We start from the raw sequence: 17,153 nt of genomic DNA on the forward strand, positions 1-17,153 counted from the left end.
TGCAAAGAGACTCTTATACCTGTGGATCTGAAGTCCTAGGTTCAACACTACAAGCTAGAGATGATTAGTACTCTGGTTAAAAAAATAGTAATGATTAATTAGTTAATTAATTAGAAGTCTTTTTTAAAAGGCAATATTAATGATGTTAAAATTTTTATAGCTAAACAGCTATCAACTAATAAAGGGAATATAAATAAGATATACTCATTTATGAAATATGTGCAAGGGAAGAAGTGTACATCATTATATCAGCTTAGTATTTTTTTTAACTAAGGCCTTAAACTATTTTGTCTTACCAGGATAAAAATGTACCTCCAGTGTCCTTTTGGAGGATTCTGAAGCTGAATATAACAGAGTGGCCTTATTTTGTGGTTGGCATATTTAGTGCCATTATAAATGGAGGCATGCAACCAGCGTTTTCAGTAATATTTTCAAGAATTATAGGTGTAAGTATTTGTATCTTTTGGGGATTTGCTTGTGAATCCTGACTAAAGAATGAACTGTGACTTCTATGTGTATAACATAAGCTACAAAACATATGTATATCCCTTTACTTAAAATTAAACAATTTAAAGATGTAAGAATAGATGTATGACTTATGATAAGCTAGTTTTTCAAATCTTTTTTCCTGTCCAGTTGGTTTCTAACTAGGAGTCCTGGTGACCAAATCCATAATGTAGTCAATGAATGTCGTCAGGGCTCTGATGATGGCTGCCATTGTTGGATTCTGAGGAAAATGTCATATAGTCCTATCACCAGTATGCAAAGAGTTCACACATGTTTGTCAGATTAATTTAAGATAACTCAACAGAAAATCAGATTTTTCCCTAGATAACTTAGGACGGTGTGAAATATCTTCACTATAAACAATGAATTGTCACACTAAAGTTTCCCACCAAAGAAAACTATTTATTTTCACTGTTACTTTACATAGTGGTGTGGCACTTAAATGACTCAGTGCTCCAAGAAAGAAAGTATAAGCAGAAAAAAAGGGGATTGGGAGTCTGGTAGTGGCTCAGTGGGTTGAGCGCATGTGGCGCAAGGCAGGACTGGCATAGGGATCCTGGTTCAGGCCCCCAGCTCCCCACCTGCAGGGGAGTCGCTTCACAGGCGATGAAGTGGTTCTGCAGGTGTCTGTCTTTCTCTCCCCCTCTGTGTCTTCCCCTCCTCTCTCCATTTCTCTCTGTCCTGTCCGGCAATGACGATTTCAACAATAAAACAGGGACAACAAAAGGGAATAAATAAATATTAAAAAAAAGAAAAAAAAGACGATTGATTTACACATAACAGACTCATTCTTGACTTCTAATGAAGGCAGAGTACATTTATCTTTAAAGTCTGTCATTAAGGAAGCTAGCCCTGCTCTCCTTTATACTAAAGTTCTCTTGACTCCTGAATATAGTTCTAAATAGGAAATAGATCAGATCCAGAATGTCTTTGTCAGTGACTAAACTAAAACTCTAAATATTTTCTAAACAGGTTTTTACCAGAAATGAAGACCCAGAGACAAAACGACAGAATAGTAACATGTTTTCACTATTGTTTCTAGTCCTTGGAATTATTTCTTTTATTACATTTTTCCTTCAGGTAAGTGCCTACACTTTCACTTTACTCATTGTCACCTGAATATGTGGACATCATATGCTTTTCTACTTCATGCTAGCAGAGGGGTCCTTGACTCCATCTGACCTGTAGTTACCTAGTCCATCCTGGCTATTCGCCTTCATCAGGACCACTGAGAAGAAGTGATTCTTTTCTTCATTTGTGCCCTTTGCATGGTTTTCTTTTCTTTCCTCTTCTTTTCTTTTGACGCCATTTTTATCAGTAGACCTCCATGTCTGCATGATGATTCCACCACTCCCAGCAACCTTATTTCCTTTATGTCTTTTATTTGATAGAACAGAGAGAAAATGAGAAAGGAGGGGGAGAGCAAGAGAAAGGGAAACACCTGCAGTACTGCTTCACTATTTGTGAACCTTCTTCCTTGCAGGTGGGAACCAGGGGCTTGAACCCAGTACAGGATCGTGGTAATGTGCACTCAACTGGGTACACTACCACCTAACCCCTACATGTATTTCTCTTCACTGTCTCAGTAATGTCTAACATGCCACTTGGGATGTCAGCATATAGTTGACCTCCACTTCTCTGATTCTGTAGGGCTTCTCACCTGATGCATCAAGCAGTAGTCATTTCCACTGTATTTTCTCATGCTGCTGTGTGGCACTCCTTATCTGTAAACTTTCTTCTCTCAGTGCTCCAGAAATCAAGAGGAGCTTTCTGTATCCTCACACTCACTGAGATGAGGATTTTGTTGTCCTACCACCCCAGAAGTGGTCCATCATGGCTGCACAATGACATTTTACTTCATTTAATATTTTACTTACTTTTTTCATGAGAGAACACTGACCAGCTGTACATAGAGGAGTGCCAGAAATCAAATGGCCCCAGGCATAAAAATCTGTTGAGCTTTTCCATGCTATTGTTGCAGTTCCTTAGTTTTTCCCCTAGTAATTCTCGCCCCTTCTTCCAGGCAGAGATCATCATTATCCTTGGAGGTTGAAGAGGGACAACACAGACATTCTCACTTAGCAGCTTTTCCTGCCCAACCTTTTTCATGCCTATATTTTAGGCTATTCCTTTTTGAGCTAAGAAACCAATAATTTGATATCTTAGGTCTCTCTGTTCTTTATAATTATGATGACCTTATAACTATCACTAGTTTCCCTCTTTCACTCTAAAACCTATCATGCTTTGCATGGTGTGTGATATAACCTTGCTTTTTAGAGTATTCTTACATTGGGAACAATTATAGACATAACCCACTTAATTTGGAAAAATAAGCAGGGATGGGGATGAGGGGCAGAGAAATACTTTCTAATAAGTCCCTGATGGTCTGTCAGATAACTGGAGAACAGCAGTGTCAGTTTCAGAACTGTTCTTTCCTGGCTATGCTAACATTGTGGGCTAGTCATCATAATACACAGTCACTAATAGCAACCCCTGAAATTGGGCTGTTTGTTTGGTGCCCTGCTGCTAATTATCAGGTTTTGATAAGATATCAAGTCTGTTTTGTCTAATCAGTAACTGGATCTCAAGTCCATTTTCTTGTGGTTTGTTCTTATTCCTCACAGGGCTTTACATTTGGAAAAGCTGGAGAGATACTCACCAAGCGACTCCGATACATGGTTTTCAAGTCCATGCTAAGACAAGTATGTCTGTTGAAGACTGTACCCCAGGAATTGTAGAGCTCCCCACTAGAACCCTATGGTCCCAGGAAGTAGGAGTATAGGAGTACTGTCTCATTCCTCAGAGTAAAGTCTTATATTGTTGATGGTCCTTCAGTCTCATTACATTGATGTTACTAAGCCTATCCCCCCACCTACCCACCCACCACCAGTTGTAGACTAGGAGCCCCGCTGTCTATTTACTGTGGATAGAAACAAGGAATAGCATTGCTGGAGAACAGAATTTCCAGAGTAGATTTACCTTCAACTTTGGTGTCAGCAAATGTAGACAGGAGCAGTCTATAATACTGTAACCCTTTTCCTCTCTCTTTCTTTGCCCTGGGAAGCCCAACACTTTTTTGGTTTCCCTACCAAGAGTTGTCCTGTGTATCCTTTTCAAAATCAAAATGCATCCCAACATTTATTTATTATCTAGTTTATTTATTTTGGACCAGACTGGAATGTTAATTAAACTTCAGTGTTACTAGTGGATAATGACTTAGTGGGATGCCCCTGACATTTTACATCTTTAAATTTTATCAACAGATAGACTTTTTTCTGTGGCAAAATTGGGAAAGACTGTAATATGATTTAGCTCAATTCAAAGAAGAGAGTTTCTTTAACAATCGTGGAGATTTTGTATGTAACTTTATAACTTTCCACTTCAAAATCACTGATCACTGTCCATTAAGTAAACTGATAGTCCAGAAGGATGCCCCAGATGTTTTACTTGAACCCTGGAATGGAAAGAAAAACATCTGACTGTTAAAATTTTTTAGATGAAATTCACTCTTTCTCAGCTATCTGTAGGTCTTCAGTCCTTTCCTACTTCAACTGTTACTGGATAATTCTTGAGTTATTGGGATTTCCAGTTTATTTCCTGAGCAATAGCAAGATTTAACAATTACAGAAACCATTAACGTCAAGATAAAATATATTGAGATTTAATTAAGAGGCAACATACCCCCCCTGGGGGTATTTTTGAAGAGGAGAGAAAAGAAAAGTGAGTGAACTGGAACACTTTTGGGATTTTTATAGGCTTTTTAGTCCCACTCCCATTGTCTTGGTTGACCAGTTCATACTTGCAGGGGCTGATTCAGTTCTTGTAACTAGCACCAATTAAGGTACACAGTCACAGGTTGGGAGTCTTAGGTCAGGTTGGTGACTCACTGTGCACAGCCTCTCCCATAATCATCCACCACACATTCCTACCATCTTGGTTTGTCATATTTCTATCATATTGGCTTATCTCTTGGTAAACTACTCTGATACAACCACTGCCACTTTAAAAAAAAGGAGACATTTTATGAGAATTTTTAGCTAATCACTCAGACCAGGGCTGAATCTAATAAGTGAGACAGCATTATTTGAAGGCAGAACCTATTGTAGACATGACAGTTAAGCCACATTTTTTATTAAAATTTCTTTGAGGCTCACATAGATCTTGATTCTAGGCCAAATGTCCCATTACCCCACTTGCCTCCAGCCCAACTCCTAGATCCATTATTCTTTGGAAGTTGAGTTGATGGTTTTTGTAATGCCCTCTTCATAAATTATTAAGTAGAGTAAATGTGTGTTAAGTGTCTTCTGTTTACAAAGCTTAGCACTTAGTATTGTAAGTTGTTCAAATCTGACTGGCCCCTGTCTTCAGAGAAGTTATATTCTAGTGAGGAGGGCACTTAGATACTTAGCAGTCTTAATAGGCAAATAGATACATGTTCTAATAAATTATAGTCCTTTGTTTTTTATAAATCCTTTGAAAGATAATGATAGATTTGCTTTATGCAAATCATCAGTTCAGTTAACTTCTTTAGGATCATAGTTTTGTATCAGACATAAATTCATATTCCAAAGTCTGTATTTGCATTTTTAAAAACATAAATGACTTTATAAAGAAAATCCAATTTCATATTGAATGTTAAGATTTTAATCTAATTGTCTGGGAAATGGTACAGAGAATAAAGTGTTACACTCATAAGCATTAGATCCCAAGTTCAATCCCTGGCAACACAAGTACCAGAGTGATAGCTAGTTCTCGTGCTCTCACTCCTGTCCCTCGCATTAATAAATAAAATCTTTTTAAAAAGATTTAAATATAAAATTCTTGTGATGGTTGTTTTTAATCCAAATCCATATATTTTGCCCCCAAACTATGGTTATATAGATGCTTACTAATTTCCTTTATTTGGGTGTGTACTACACATTTCATATTTAACATTTACACAGCTAGAATTTTTACTGTCCTCTCCCCAGAGGGTTTATTCCTTATCTAGTCTTCCCCATAACAATTCTACCAGTTAAATTTTGGAATCAGTAAGGACCAGTCTTTGAGTTCCTGCTCCCTGTCTGTAGGGGAGATGCTGCATGAGCAGTGAAGCAGGTCTGCAGGTGTCTGTCTTTCGCCATTCTTTATTTTTTAAAAAATATTTATTCCCTTTTGTTGCCCTTGTTGTTTATCGTCATTGTTGTTGTTATTGCTGTCATCGTTGTTGGATAGGACAGAGAGAAAATGAGAGAGGAGGGGAGAACAGAGGGGGGAGAGAAAGACAGACACCTGAAGACATGCTTCACCGCCAGTGAAGTGACTCTCCTGCAGGTGGGGAGCCAGGGCCTTAAACCGGGATCTTTACACTGGTCCTTGCGTTTTGCGCCACCTGCCTTTAACCTGCTGTGCTACCGCCCGACTCCCTCTTTCTCCCTTCTATCTCCCCTCCCCTCTTAACTTCTCTCAGCCTTGTCAAATAAAATAGAAAGAATAAGTAAGTAATTAGTAAAATTACAATTATACTTGACTCTTTCTGTTTGGTATCACAAGAATCTCTTTAGTGATTTACTGCCTCCTTATCCCAATCCAGTTGGTTCACTTCATAAGAATCTTATCTCTCAAGGTGAAATCTGACATCTTTAAAGTTGCCTCTAAGTTCAAACATGGTGTAGCCCCCACTCTTTCTCAGCCTTCATCTCCCACAGTTTTCCAATATCTCCCTATTTTCCAGTACACATTTGCTTACACGTAAAAGTGTTTAGAGGGAATTGGAGAGTCAAATGACAATAGAAATCTGTCCAGAGTAAGAGGCATCTTTTTCCAAATTTACACAAAATTGCTTTTGTGTGTGTGTGTGTGTGTGTGATTTTTTTAAATCTTTATTTATCTATTGGATAGAGACATCCAGAAATCAGTGGAAAGGGGCAAAATTGCTTTTAAGGCTAGTGACAGCCCTCAAGTCTTTCATGCTATGGCATAAGTAGGTTAAATATGCTTTTGCCTGAAGCATGCCCTTACTCATGCTATTTCTTCCTTGCCCAATATATTCTTTCCCCCTCTCATCATTTAGACATTTACCCAATGTAATCTCAAAGAGGATTTCTCTGCCTCACCCCTGATCTACAAAATAGTACTCTGCCCCATTTTTCTCTTTCTAACCCTGTTCTATTTTTCTTCATTATAATCTGAAATAGAATACATTTATTTGTGCTTCTTATTTGTAACGTGTGCTCAGCCAAATGCGCCACAACCTGGCCCGTTGTGCTTCTTATTTGTATAAACCATATTTCATGAAAGCATTTGTCCTTTATTTTACATTTGTTGTATAGCTTCAACACTTAAAAATTATATTTGTAACAAGGTTGAATCTCATCAAGTGAAATTACCTATTAATATGTTTGTTAATGTATCTTTCTTGTATAATAAATGACAAATTCTGAGTGTTAAAAGTCAGAAATACATGTGGTACACAAAACTGACTCTGCCTTTCAAATTAAAAGTCTCATAAATCATACTTCAAGATAATAAAATCATTTTCTGTGTCACAGGATGTGAGTTGGTTTGATGACCCTAAAAATACCACTGGAGCACTAACTACCAGACTTGCCACTGATGCTGCTCAAGTTAAAGGGGTATGTGTTTCCTTTCTGCTGGTGTTTGTCTAAACTGAGTCTAAAATTTAAGTTTTGGTATGAATAACTCTTCAATCGATATTAGTAGAAACTGTTGAGTCAGGAACTTTTGATTTAAAATTCTTGTACAACTCTTTATAAGGAAAAATCCTCAGGATAATCTGGAATTTGAGAAATGGCATATTAGCTTTACCATTTATATTGCTCCCTTGAGCTTTATCAGTTTTAACTTTTGGTCCTTTTGTAAGATAGTGCTATACTAACATTCTTTCTTTCTAATACATGAGGCAACCATAAGAATAAATTAGGTCACGAGTGTGGAAATATGCAGCATGCTTATTTTGTAAATGTATATTACAATCATAGTATAAATTTTAAAATTTATTGATGTAATTTAGATACAGTCATTAAAAACAAACACATCAGTAAAATTGAGTTTTTGGTTAAGTTGTATAGAACTGTACAAAAACAAACTGCTTGAAGTAAATTTGGACTTTGTAAAAAAAGACAATTCTGTTACTATGAAGGCTATATGGTATGTCAAATTATCTTAAAGGGTCATAAAAAAGATAGCATCATGATATGTGGATAGGGGCTTGCCAGTTGCCAAGAAAGGATGACCTTAATGCTTTGGTGAAATATGCAAGAGGCTTGATGGAAGAAAAAGTGCTGCCCTATAAATTGCAAGGTAGTAATATGCTAAACAGTAGGATCAGCAAATCCAAAGGCTCTAAAGCTGAAGCAGTTCCACCACTGCTCCCAAAGCAGAGGTGAAGATATAGCATAGCAGTTAGATTTGTGGGTCTGGAGTTTAGTAGAGAAGTCTCAGCATTTAGAAATTCTTCAATGCTTTGTTATCTTTTAAAATCACAAGACTAAAAAAGGTTGAAGAAGCATAAGTATTAAGAGAGAAGATGGCAAGTCCCAGCCCCTGAGGAAGAAGAGTGAGAAGTGTTCAGTGAGTGAGAAGAACAGTGTCAAGGACTATTTAAAGGAACAATGTCTCTTTCATGGATCAAAGTCTGATGGGAGTGGGCTCAAGTGAAAGAGGAAAGGAGAAGTTATAAGACAAATATGTTAAAAGACTCCATGATAAATAGAACAGAGAAATAGATGGTATATGGAGAACATGAAGTTTTATCTTTATTTTATTTTTTATTTAAATGGGCCTAAGAGTCAGTGAGACTCTATTGTAAATGGTCATTTGCTTTCACAGACACACATATACTATAATCCACTCTGTGTGTAAGACATCAAAGAGGAAACAGTAACTTTCAGTCAAATGCTGAGAAGACGTAGTTTGTGCTTTCTGTGCTATTGCTTCTCCTTTCTTCAATTGCCTCTGGTTTCATGGCCTGTTGATGTAGTAGTGCTTCACTGTGATTGGCAAATAGGTGGTCAATCATTACACTTTGCAATGTTTGTTTGCAAAGTGGTTTACCATTTCCAGGAACTCTGTTGCCTCTATTGCCTGCTGGTATCAACTATCTGCGTTTCTCTTATTTCCTCAGAATTACCTCACACTTGAAACTTTCGACTCCACTAGCTGGGATAAATATACCTTGTGAGAGGTACTCTTGAGTCAGAAATCTTCTCTAAAAGTTAAGTGAATGACTAATAATAACCAGAAAAGAGCAAATAAGCAGACTGGTGAATGCCATCAGAACTATGAAACCCTAGTATAGTTTTTAACATAAATTGTCCAAGAGATGGTAATTGTGTCTACTTTGTACCACCAGCTAACCTGTATATGATAGGGGATATACTTGTGTATATAAATATATACATAAGCATTATATGTATACACACATGCTTATATTTGCCTATTGTGTAGTAGGACGTAGTGTAATTAAAGTCGAGGCTGGTGGGTTGGCAAAATAGTTCACTGGCATAGTGTGCTTCTTCTACATGTACTTGACCAAGCTTTGATGCCACCTCTCACAATGATGGAAGAAGCTTCAGTGCTGTGATCTCTTTCACTTCTCTCTCTCTCTGTCTCTCTGTCTCTCTCTGCCTCACTGTCTCTATCTAAAACAACAGTAGCAACAACAACAACAATATATATATGTATTTTTTTAAAATGGGGGTGGCTTAATAGTTCACTTAGATATTTGCTTTGCTGTGTGTGAGATCCAGGTTCAAGCTGGGGCCCCAGCACATTGCAGGAAGTGTTAGTGCTGTGGTTGCACTCTTTCTGTGTCTACCTGAAAAAAAATCAGCTCAGAGAAGTGAATCCTCAGAGATGTTAAAAAACTAAACAAACAAACAAAACCCCCCACATAGTTCTAATGTCACCCAAAACACAAATATTTCAAGTTTTTGTGTGTATAGTTAATAATAATGTTTATTTAGGTTAGATTTTTTAATACATTTTTTAAATATTTATTTTATTTATTTATTCTCTTTTGTTGCCCTTGTTGTTTCATTGTTGTAGTTATTATTGTTGTTGTCATTGTTGGATAGGACAGAGAGAAATGGAGAGAGGAGGGGAAGACAGAGAGGAGGAAAGAAAGATAGACACCTGCAGACCTGCTTCACCGCCTGTGAAGCGACTCCCCTGCAGGTGGGGAGCCGGGGTTCAAACCGGGATCCTTATGCCGGTCCTTGTGCTTTGCGCCACCTGCGCTTAACCCGCTGCGCTGCAGCCCGACTCCATAGGTTAGATATTTTTAATGTTTGATTTCATCAGTATAACCTGTTCTCGGTTGTGTTTTGAAGTAGCTAATCCTGTTAATAGAAGATACATGACTTTGTTGCACATATAATATCTTATTCATGAAATAATGAATAAGGTATTTCAAAATTGTGCCTATGAAATTGTAGGTTTTTAAAAATTTACATTTTAGCATCATTTAGAATTTTGCAGAGAGAAAAAGCAAAAGAAGATTATGTAGAAATTAAAAGCAGCTGTCTTTTTAATTTTTTTCTTTTTTACTGAGAAAAAGGTGATTGAAAGTGGAAATTAATTTTTCCTAATTTCAAAAGGAAGGTTGGAAAGTATGTTTTCCTAGTAATCATAAATATATTAAAATTAGACTTTAATCAATATGGGATTTTTGAACAAGAAATAAATAGAAGAAAGGGAGGCATAGGAAAAGCTGACAAGAAAAGCTGACAAGAAAAGCAAGTAGGAAAGGAAGTGAGATGAATGTCCAAGAGATATTGTGAGGACAGTCCTGGTGAGTTTTTTCCCCCCCTTCTGTTGACATTTTTTTTTCTTCTTGTTGTTGTAGTTATTATTATTAATGTTGTCATTGTTGGATAGGACAGAGAGAAATCGAGAGAGATGGGGAAGACAGAGAGGGGGAGGGAAAAATAGACACCTGCAGACCTGCTTCACCGCCTGTGAAGTGACTTCCCTGTTGGTGGGGAGCCCGGGGCTTCAACCAGGATCCTTAAGCCAGCCCTTGCACTTCGCTCCATGTGCGCTTAACCCACTGTGCTGCCGCCTGACTCCCCTAGTGAGTTTTTATATTAAAGCATTTTGTCTCACCTTGATTTATACATGGATTGGGGTTTTTGAACTGTTATTTCCTCTCAGCCTTACTCTTCAAAATGAAAATTACTATACTCATTACAATACTAATCTGTGTTCTTCCAGTTGTTATTCTCGGATTCTAAAGATTCTTGTCCTGTATAAGGAATATAGATCTGTTAATTTTTAAAAGACTAGTAAATGGTCCTGGAACAGGATGGCAGAGGACCTAGTGGAGGTTATATTATTGTGTGGAAAACAGAAATATTATGCATGTACAAACTATTGTATTTACTGTCGACTGTAAAATATTAATCCCCCAATAAAGAAGTAAAAAGAAGACTAGTAATTGGTGTAGTGTTACCTGAATTGCTAAATCAAATTAAGCCCAGGAGTTTATTGCCTCTCAGCTTAAGTTTTTTGATCCTTTTGTTAATTTTTCATGTACTCTAAAATTTTTTTCATCTTCAATTCATATTACTTATTTTCATGGCTATGGTTACCATACAGAGTAGTACATTTATATTTCTGAAAGGCTATGTGTCAGGGTATTACATCTTTGGAGATATTCTTGAAGTCAGTTACTGTGGGAAGTGAACTCTGAGTAGGATATAGAGATAGTGAAAACAATAATGATCTCCATCTTGGCTGACTGTAACTTTTGACCTTCACATTCAGAGTGTGCAATACAGAACTTACTCAGAAGGATACTTTACTTTTGACATAAGATAAATTTGGATAAGGATACCTTTAATATAAACCCAGTGATTGCAACAAATAAAAATGAATGTATTCTCTTTCAGCTTTAGTACAGTCTCCTGCTTTTGAATTTGATGTATAGTTGTAGAACTCTTCCATCCATTTCTAGTCTAGTGTCTACTTACCACATATATATATAGGATGATTTCAGAGGGTCATTATAGAGGGTGGGTTGTGAAGAATTCTGTTTGAGAATTCAGACCTTATTTGAGAATATATTAGAATAATTATCACCCTAGACTGTACTATAGCACAAATTTTACCTGATACCAGCCCCATTTATAGAGAGGAGATTTTGGTAGTAGAAAATAATGTGTGTTATTTTGAGAGACAGTAGACCCTGGGGCCAAAGCAAGAATGTGGAATGACTTGAGGATTTGGGGTGTTTCTAGGTAAGAGGAATGAAAGAGAGTGGTGAACTGAATTGATTTTGTAATTTGACTGCTAGTTTTAGAGTTGGAAATAAATTTCCACATACAACTGAAAGTCATGATTCAGGCTTCTTCTGGCATCCAGACTAGAAGTTCTGATGCCTACTTAATATCTTAAATTCCATAATTTTCTGCTCTGAATAGTTTCCCAAATCAATCGTAGATTAAATTGAACTAAATTTAAATGTCTTGAATAAGCTAAGCTATATTTGAATATGCTTAATGACAAATATTGGACCTAAATTATTATAAGTCTTTGTGCATATCTACCTTTGGAAATTTCCGACACTCCCAATTTAATATCTTGTATCTGATTAATTTGCAGAATGTACTTTAGCAATCATGGTTTGATTAGTGAGAATGTTCTTGGTGCTAAAATCAGGAGGGGAAATGGAGATATATAATTGAGCTATGAATTATTGATCCTCCATTTCATTGTTTATTTTGCAGTCGTGAAATTGTTGTTTTTGATGGGCTAGGTTGTTTTCGCCGGGCTGGCTTCACGGGCGGGTAACAGACGACCAGGGACTCGTGGTTGAGCTGTAGGCAGTATCTCTTTATTCATGCAGGACGCAGCACAATCTAAGACGGGCTAAGTTAAACTCAAAGTACAGTACTGTAAAACTCACAATGCTATCTTTATATATACTTCCCAAGTAGGGTGGAAACAGGATGTGACATAGAGAGGGTGGAGAGAAAAGTGACTGGTGAAAATCAGAGTGTGACAAAGAGGAGGCAGAGCAGGCGAGAATCCTATCACTGAACCACAAATGCCCTGGAGGGAGGGTGGAACTTGTTAACAGCGGTTATGTAAATAGAATGAAGTGGTTATGTAAATAGAATAGTGTTAAGCAGGGGGTATTTAAACCAAATGAAACAGAAGGGGTCTCATGCATACCAACATGAAATGTTTATTTTAGAGACCAAGTAGACTTCTTATAATCATCTACTTTTTATTTCAGTGACTCAGAGGAACATAGGTTTGCGTGAAATTGAATTGTCATAATCCTTAAAAAAAACTAGAATGACACTTTAATATTATCTTTAACATCCGTGTTTGTATTTGCTTATCTTGTAGGCTACAGGTGCCAGACTTGCTGTAATTGCCCAGAACATAGCAAATCTTGGGACAGGCATTGTTATCTCTTTAATCTATGGCTGGCAGCTAACACTTTTACTCTTGGCAATTGTACCCATCATTGCAATAGCAGGAGTTGTTGAAATGAAAATGTTGTCTGGACAAGCACTGAAAGATAAGAAAGAACTAGAAGGTGCTGGAAAGGTGAGTTAAACTAAATGGTTTTTTTGTTTGTTTTGTTTATTTGTTTGTTTTTACCAGAGCATTGATCTGCTCTGGCTTATGGTGGTGCAGGGGCCTTTGGGGTCTCAGGCATGAGAGTCTATCTGCATAACCACTATGCTATCTAATAAATGTTAAATATTAAGAAGAGTAAATTATTTTAATCAGTATTGATCTGTTACTTATTATGACTAAATTGGTTGCAAGATATATTTTATAACTTTCTCAATGAACTGTTATTTTGACACTTAGGCATTGGGCAATGAAAAAAGTAGTAAAATCAACTCTTAGGTTCATAGATTGACAAATAATTCCATCAAATTTCTGGTTTCAGGACATTTATTTCATATTCCCCTTCCACCCACCCTCCCTCCCTCCCTCCCTTCCTTGATTCCTTCCTTCCTTGCTTCCTTCCTTCCTTCCTTCCTTCTCAGAACTCTTATTTTTTCCCCTTGCCCTTCTTTCAAGCAAGGGGAAATCCATTTTTCTTATTGAAAGAAATAGACCTATTTAATTATATATTCTGGGGGTAGGGTGTTCAAATATGGAAAGGCCCTGGTGGCATATGTCTTATGTGACTTAAGTTAGTGTCATTTTTCCCATTTACTTTCCTTGTCAAATACCTAACTGCTCATAGTGAAGTAGTTTCTGTTATTAACTCTTTTTTCATGTGAGTATGAGAAACTACTTCACTATGAACAGTTAGGTATTTGACAAGGAGAGTAAATGCCATATATGAATTTGTTTATAGACAAGGGAACCAGATAAGAATGCAGACAAAATTAAAATGAGGTTTAAGGGTAGTGAGGAAAAAGAAGAAAGGAGGTGTGATAAAAGGGAAAAATGACACTAACTTAACTCACATAAGACATATGCCACTAGGGCCTTTCCATATTTGAACACCCTACCCCCAGCATATATATATATATAATTAAATGGGCCTATTTCTTTCAACATGTGTGCTCAACCAGGTGCGCCACGGCCTGCCCTCCCAGGGCCTATTTCTTTCAATAAAAAAATGGATTTACTTAGTAAATGCTTAGGAAAAGCATATGCTGTATGTATGCTAGTATGTAAAACACAGCTGTGTTTTACCTTTTCAGTAATTTCCAAATATTCTTCAGCTGCCATGAATGACAGTCCAAAAAAGAAAAATCTTCTGGGGAGGTAACATAATGGTTATGCAAAAAGACTTTCATGCCTGAGGCTCTGGTATCCCAGATTCAGTCCTCACACTATTATAAAAGAGCTGAGTAGTGCTCTGGTTAGAAAAGCATGTGTGAGAGAGAGAGAGAAAGAGAGAGAGAGAGAGGGAGAGTAAATATCTATAACCTTTTAAAAAACATCTATCATAGAACATGCTCTTCAGTAGATATAAAATATTGAATTCTCAATTTTGCCACCATAAGCTATGTGATTTACAGTGAGTTTCTGTGAGCTTTAACTTCTCTTTTTGTGGAAAAGAGATTGAATTCACCAATTTTCATTCCAGAACAAAACTCATTTTTAGTGAAAAAAATTCATAAGCCTTATGTTTATTGCATAGTTATCTGCAATAGTAAAAATGACTTATGAATGTCTTACAAAATTCAAAGTAATTGTCACTGTTTGCCTTTGTGTTTCTTAGTGACCGGGTACTCTCTATTACAGATTGCTACTGAAGCAATAGAAAATTTTCGAACTGTTGTTTCTCTGACTCGGGAGCAAAAATTTGAATATGTGTATGCACAGAATTTACTAGTACCATACAGGTAATGATCATAGAAGTGCATGAGGGGAGTGTGGGAGATTTTCAATCATTTGGTTTGCTTTCAGCAGGATTACTTTGGACAGGACATTGGAAACAAGTGGAGAAATTACTAGAATGGAACATTTGGAAGCACTTTTGACTAGGGGAAAAATCACAAGACCTCAACTTTAAGCATGTTTATCTTTGAAGTAGAACTTACAAAAATGAGCAAGCAACTGATGGGAATGGAAGGAGAAGTGGTATTGATATACCTCATGTATATATACTGACTGTTACTTTCATTGGGAAAAAGTGGCTTATGGAACATGAAGCTTGAATTACCTGTGGGACAGAGAGCACATGTTCAGCATGTCTTCCCTTTCCCTTCTGCTCCTTCTCTAGTGGAGTCCTTCTTTTTATCCTTTAGTGATTTTATTCATCAGGGGCTCAAAAAATTATGTGAAAGAGTGCCGGGCTATAGCACAGCACGTTAAGTACACATGATACAAAGCGCTAGGATGGGTTGAAGGATCCCGGTTCAAGCCACTGGATCGCCACCTGCTGGGTGGCGGGGGGTTGGGGGGGGAGGTTGCTTCATGAGTGGTGAAGCAGGTCTGCAAGTGTCTATCTTTCCCCCTCTCTGTCTTCCCTTCCTCTCTCGATTTCTCTCTGTCCTATCCAACAACATCAGCAATAGCAACATTAACAGTAACAACTACAACAAGGATAACAACAAGGGCAACAAAATGGAAAAATGTGGCCTCCAGGAACAGTGGAATGATGTAGGCACTGAGCCCCAGCAATAACCCTGGAGGGAAAAAAAAAGTGAGATTTGAATCTCCATTTCTATTCTGTGTAAAAAAGGAGAGAGATCTAGACCTTATTGATGGCTTTTCAAAGTTTTTGTTGTTGTTTGTTTTTAATAGTAGAGCTTTCTTTTGGGGGAAAAAAGTGTGTGGAATCTTAATATATGAGGTCAGTGGCATGCCTGATGTAGCACACATAACACTATGCAGAAGGATTCAGGTTCAAGCTCCCAGACCCTCTGCCAGCAGAGCAGGGATGGGAGGTTGTTAAGTTAGGGATGCCTTCTTGACGGTGGAGCAGTACTTCAGGTCTGTCTTTCCCTCTCTGTCTCCCTTCCCTCTGAATTTCTATCTGTATCTTTATAAAAAATGGCTTCTGGGAGCAGTGGATTTGTTGTGCAGACAACAGGCCCTGAAGATAATGCTGGTTTCAATTAACAAAAAACCTCTTTCTTTCTTTCTTTCTTTCTTTCTTTCTTTCTTTCTTTCTTTCTTTCTTTTTTTTTATTGCCACCAGGGTTATTGCTGGGATTTGGTGCCAGCACTACAATTCCACTCTGCTCCTAGTGGTCAATTTTTCCTTTTTTTCCTTTACTCTCTAAGAGATAGGACAGAGAAAAATTAAGAGCGGAGGGGGAGATCGAGAGAGGCAGAGGAGGCTAGATAGTGTCACACTTGATTAAGCACACATAGGACTATGCACATGGGCAGCACAAGAATTGCGGATCAAGCCCTCACTCCCCACCAGCAGCAGAGATGCTTCATGAGTAGTGAAGGATGTCTGCAGGTGTCTGTCTTTCTCTGCCCATCTCTGGCTTCCCTGCACCTCTCAGTTTCTCTCTGCCTGATTGAATAAAATAGAAAAAAGAAAGAAAGAAAAAATTGCCATAGGGAGCAGTGGATTAGTAGTGCTGGCACCAAGCCCCAGTGATAACCCTGGAGAGAGAGAGAGAGAGAGAGAGAGAGAGAGAGAGAGAGAGAATGAGACTGACAACCTGCAGACTTACTTCGCTGCACATGAAGAGTCACCCCTGCAGGAGGGGAATGGGGTTTCAAACCCTAGTCCTATGCTCTTAACCAGTAGTGCCACTTCCCAGCCCCCAAGAAAAGTAGTACTCGTGTATAAAATAGATGAGAGCAGGGCTAGGAGCCCACAGGATGCCCACTTGGCTGCCTGCTTTTCTCTCCACAGCTCCACGTTCTGTATGCCTCAGGGAAGCATATATATCATTAATTCCTTTGTAATGTCTTCTCCAATGGTCCCCAAGGAGTCAAGTGTGGCAGTCTTTCTTTCCATAATATGTTAATTCATAAATTATTCCCACTGCATAAGTCATAAATCATCTTGGCCTCTGACTTCTCAAGGGCAAGAATATATCTGACTTCTCTGTATTCCCCAGCTTGACCTCTGCAGCTTGTAAGTTTTGAATAAAAGTACGTGGAGTGAATGTTTACTATGCATGTTGTCAAACAAACTCAATTTCTGCATGTTTACATGCATGTTCTATGTCCAAAAGTAGGGTAAAATATGG

General features: G+C 37.7%; 1 protein-coding gene across 3 annotated transcripts in view; it reads left to right on the forward strand.

Moving 5' to 3' along the window:
* Positions 1 to 17,153, forward strand: part of ABCB1 (ATP binding cassette subfamily B member 1) — a 124,168-nt gene that overhangs the window by 81,380 nt on the left and 25,635 nt on the right. For all 3 annotated transcript variants that reach the window (XM_060196297.1, XM_016192053.2, XM_060196298.1), the window contains 6 exons: positions 300 to 446; positions 1,480 to 1,587; positions 3,132 to 3,209; positions 7,038 to 7,121; positions 12,865 to 13,068; positions 14,737 to 14,837. In XM_060196297.1, the coding sequence (XP_060052280.1) occupies positions 300 to 446; positions 1,480 to 1,587; positions 3,132 to 3,209; positions 7,038 to 7,121; positions 12,865 to 13,068; positions 14,737 to 14,837 (722 nt within the window). The remainder of the gene's footprint in view (positions 1 to 299; positions 447 to 1,479; positions 1,588 to 3,131; positions 3,210 to 7,037; positions 7,122 to 12,864; positions 13,069 to 14,736; positions 14,838 to 17,153) is intronic.

Source organism: Erinaceus europaeus, chromosome 8, assembly GCF_950295315.1.
Source record: "Erinaceus europaeus chromosome 8, mEriEur2.1, whole genome shotgun sequence".
NCBI lineage: Eukaryota > Metazoa > Chordata > Mammalia > Eulipotyphla > Erinaceidae > Erinaceus > Erinaceus europaeus.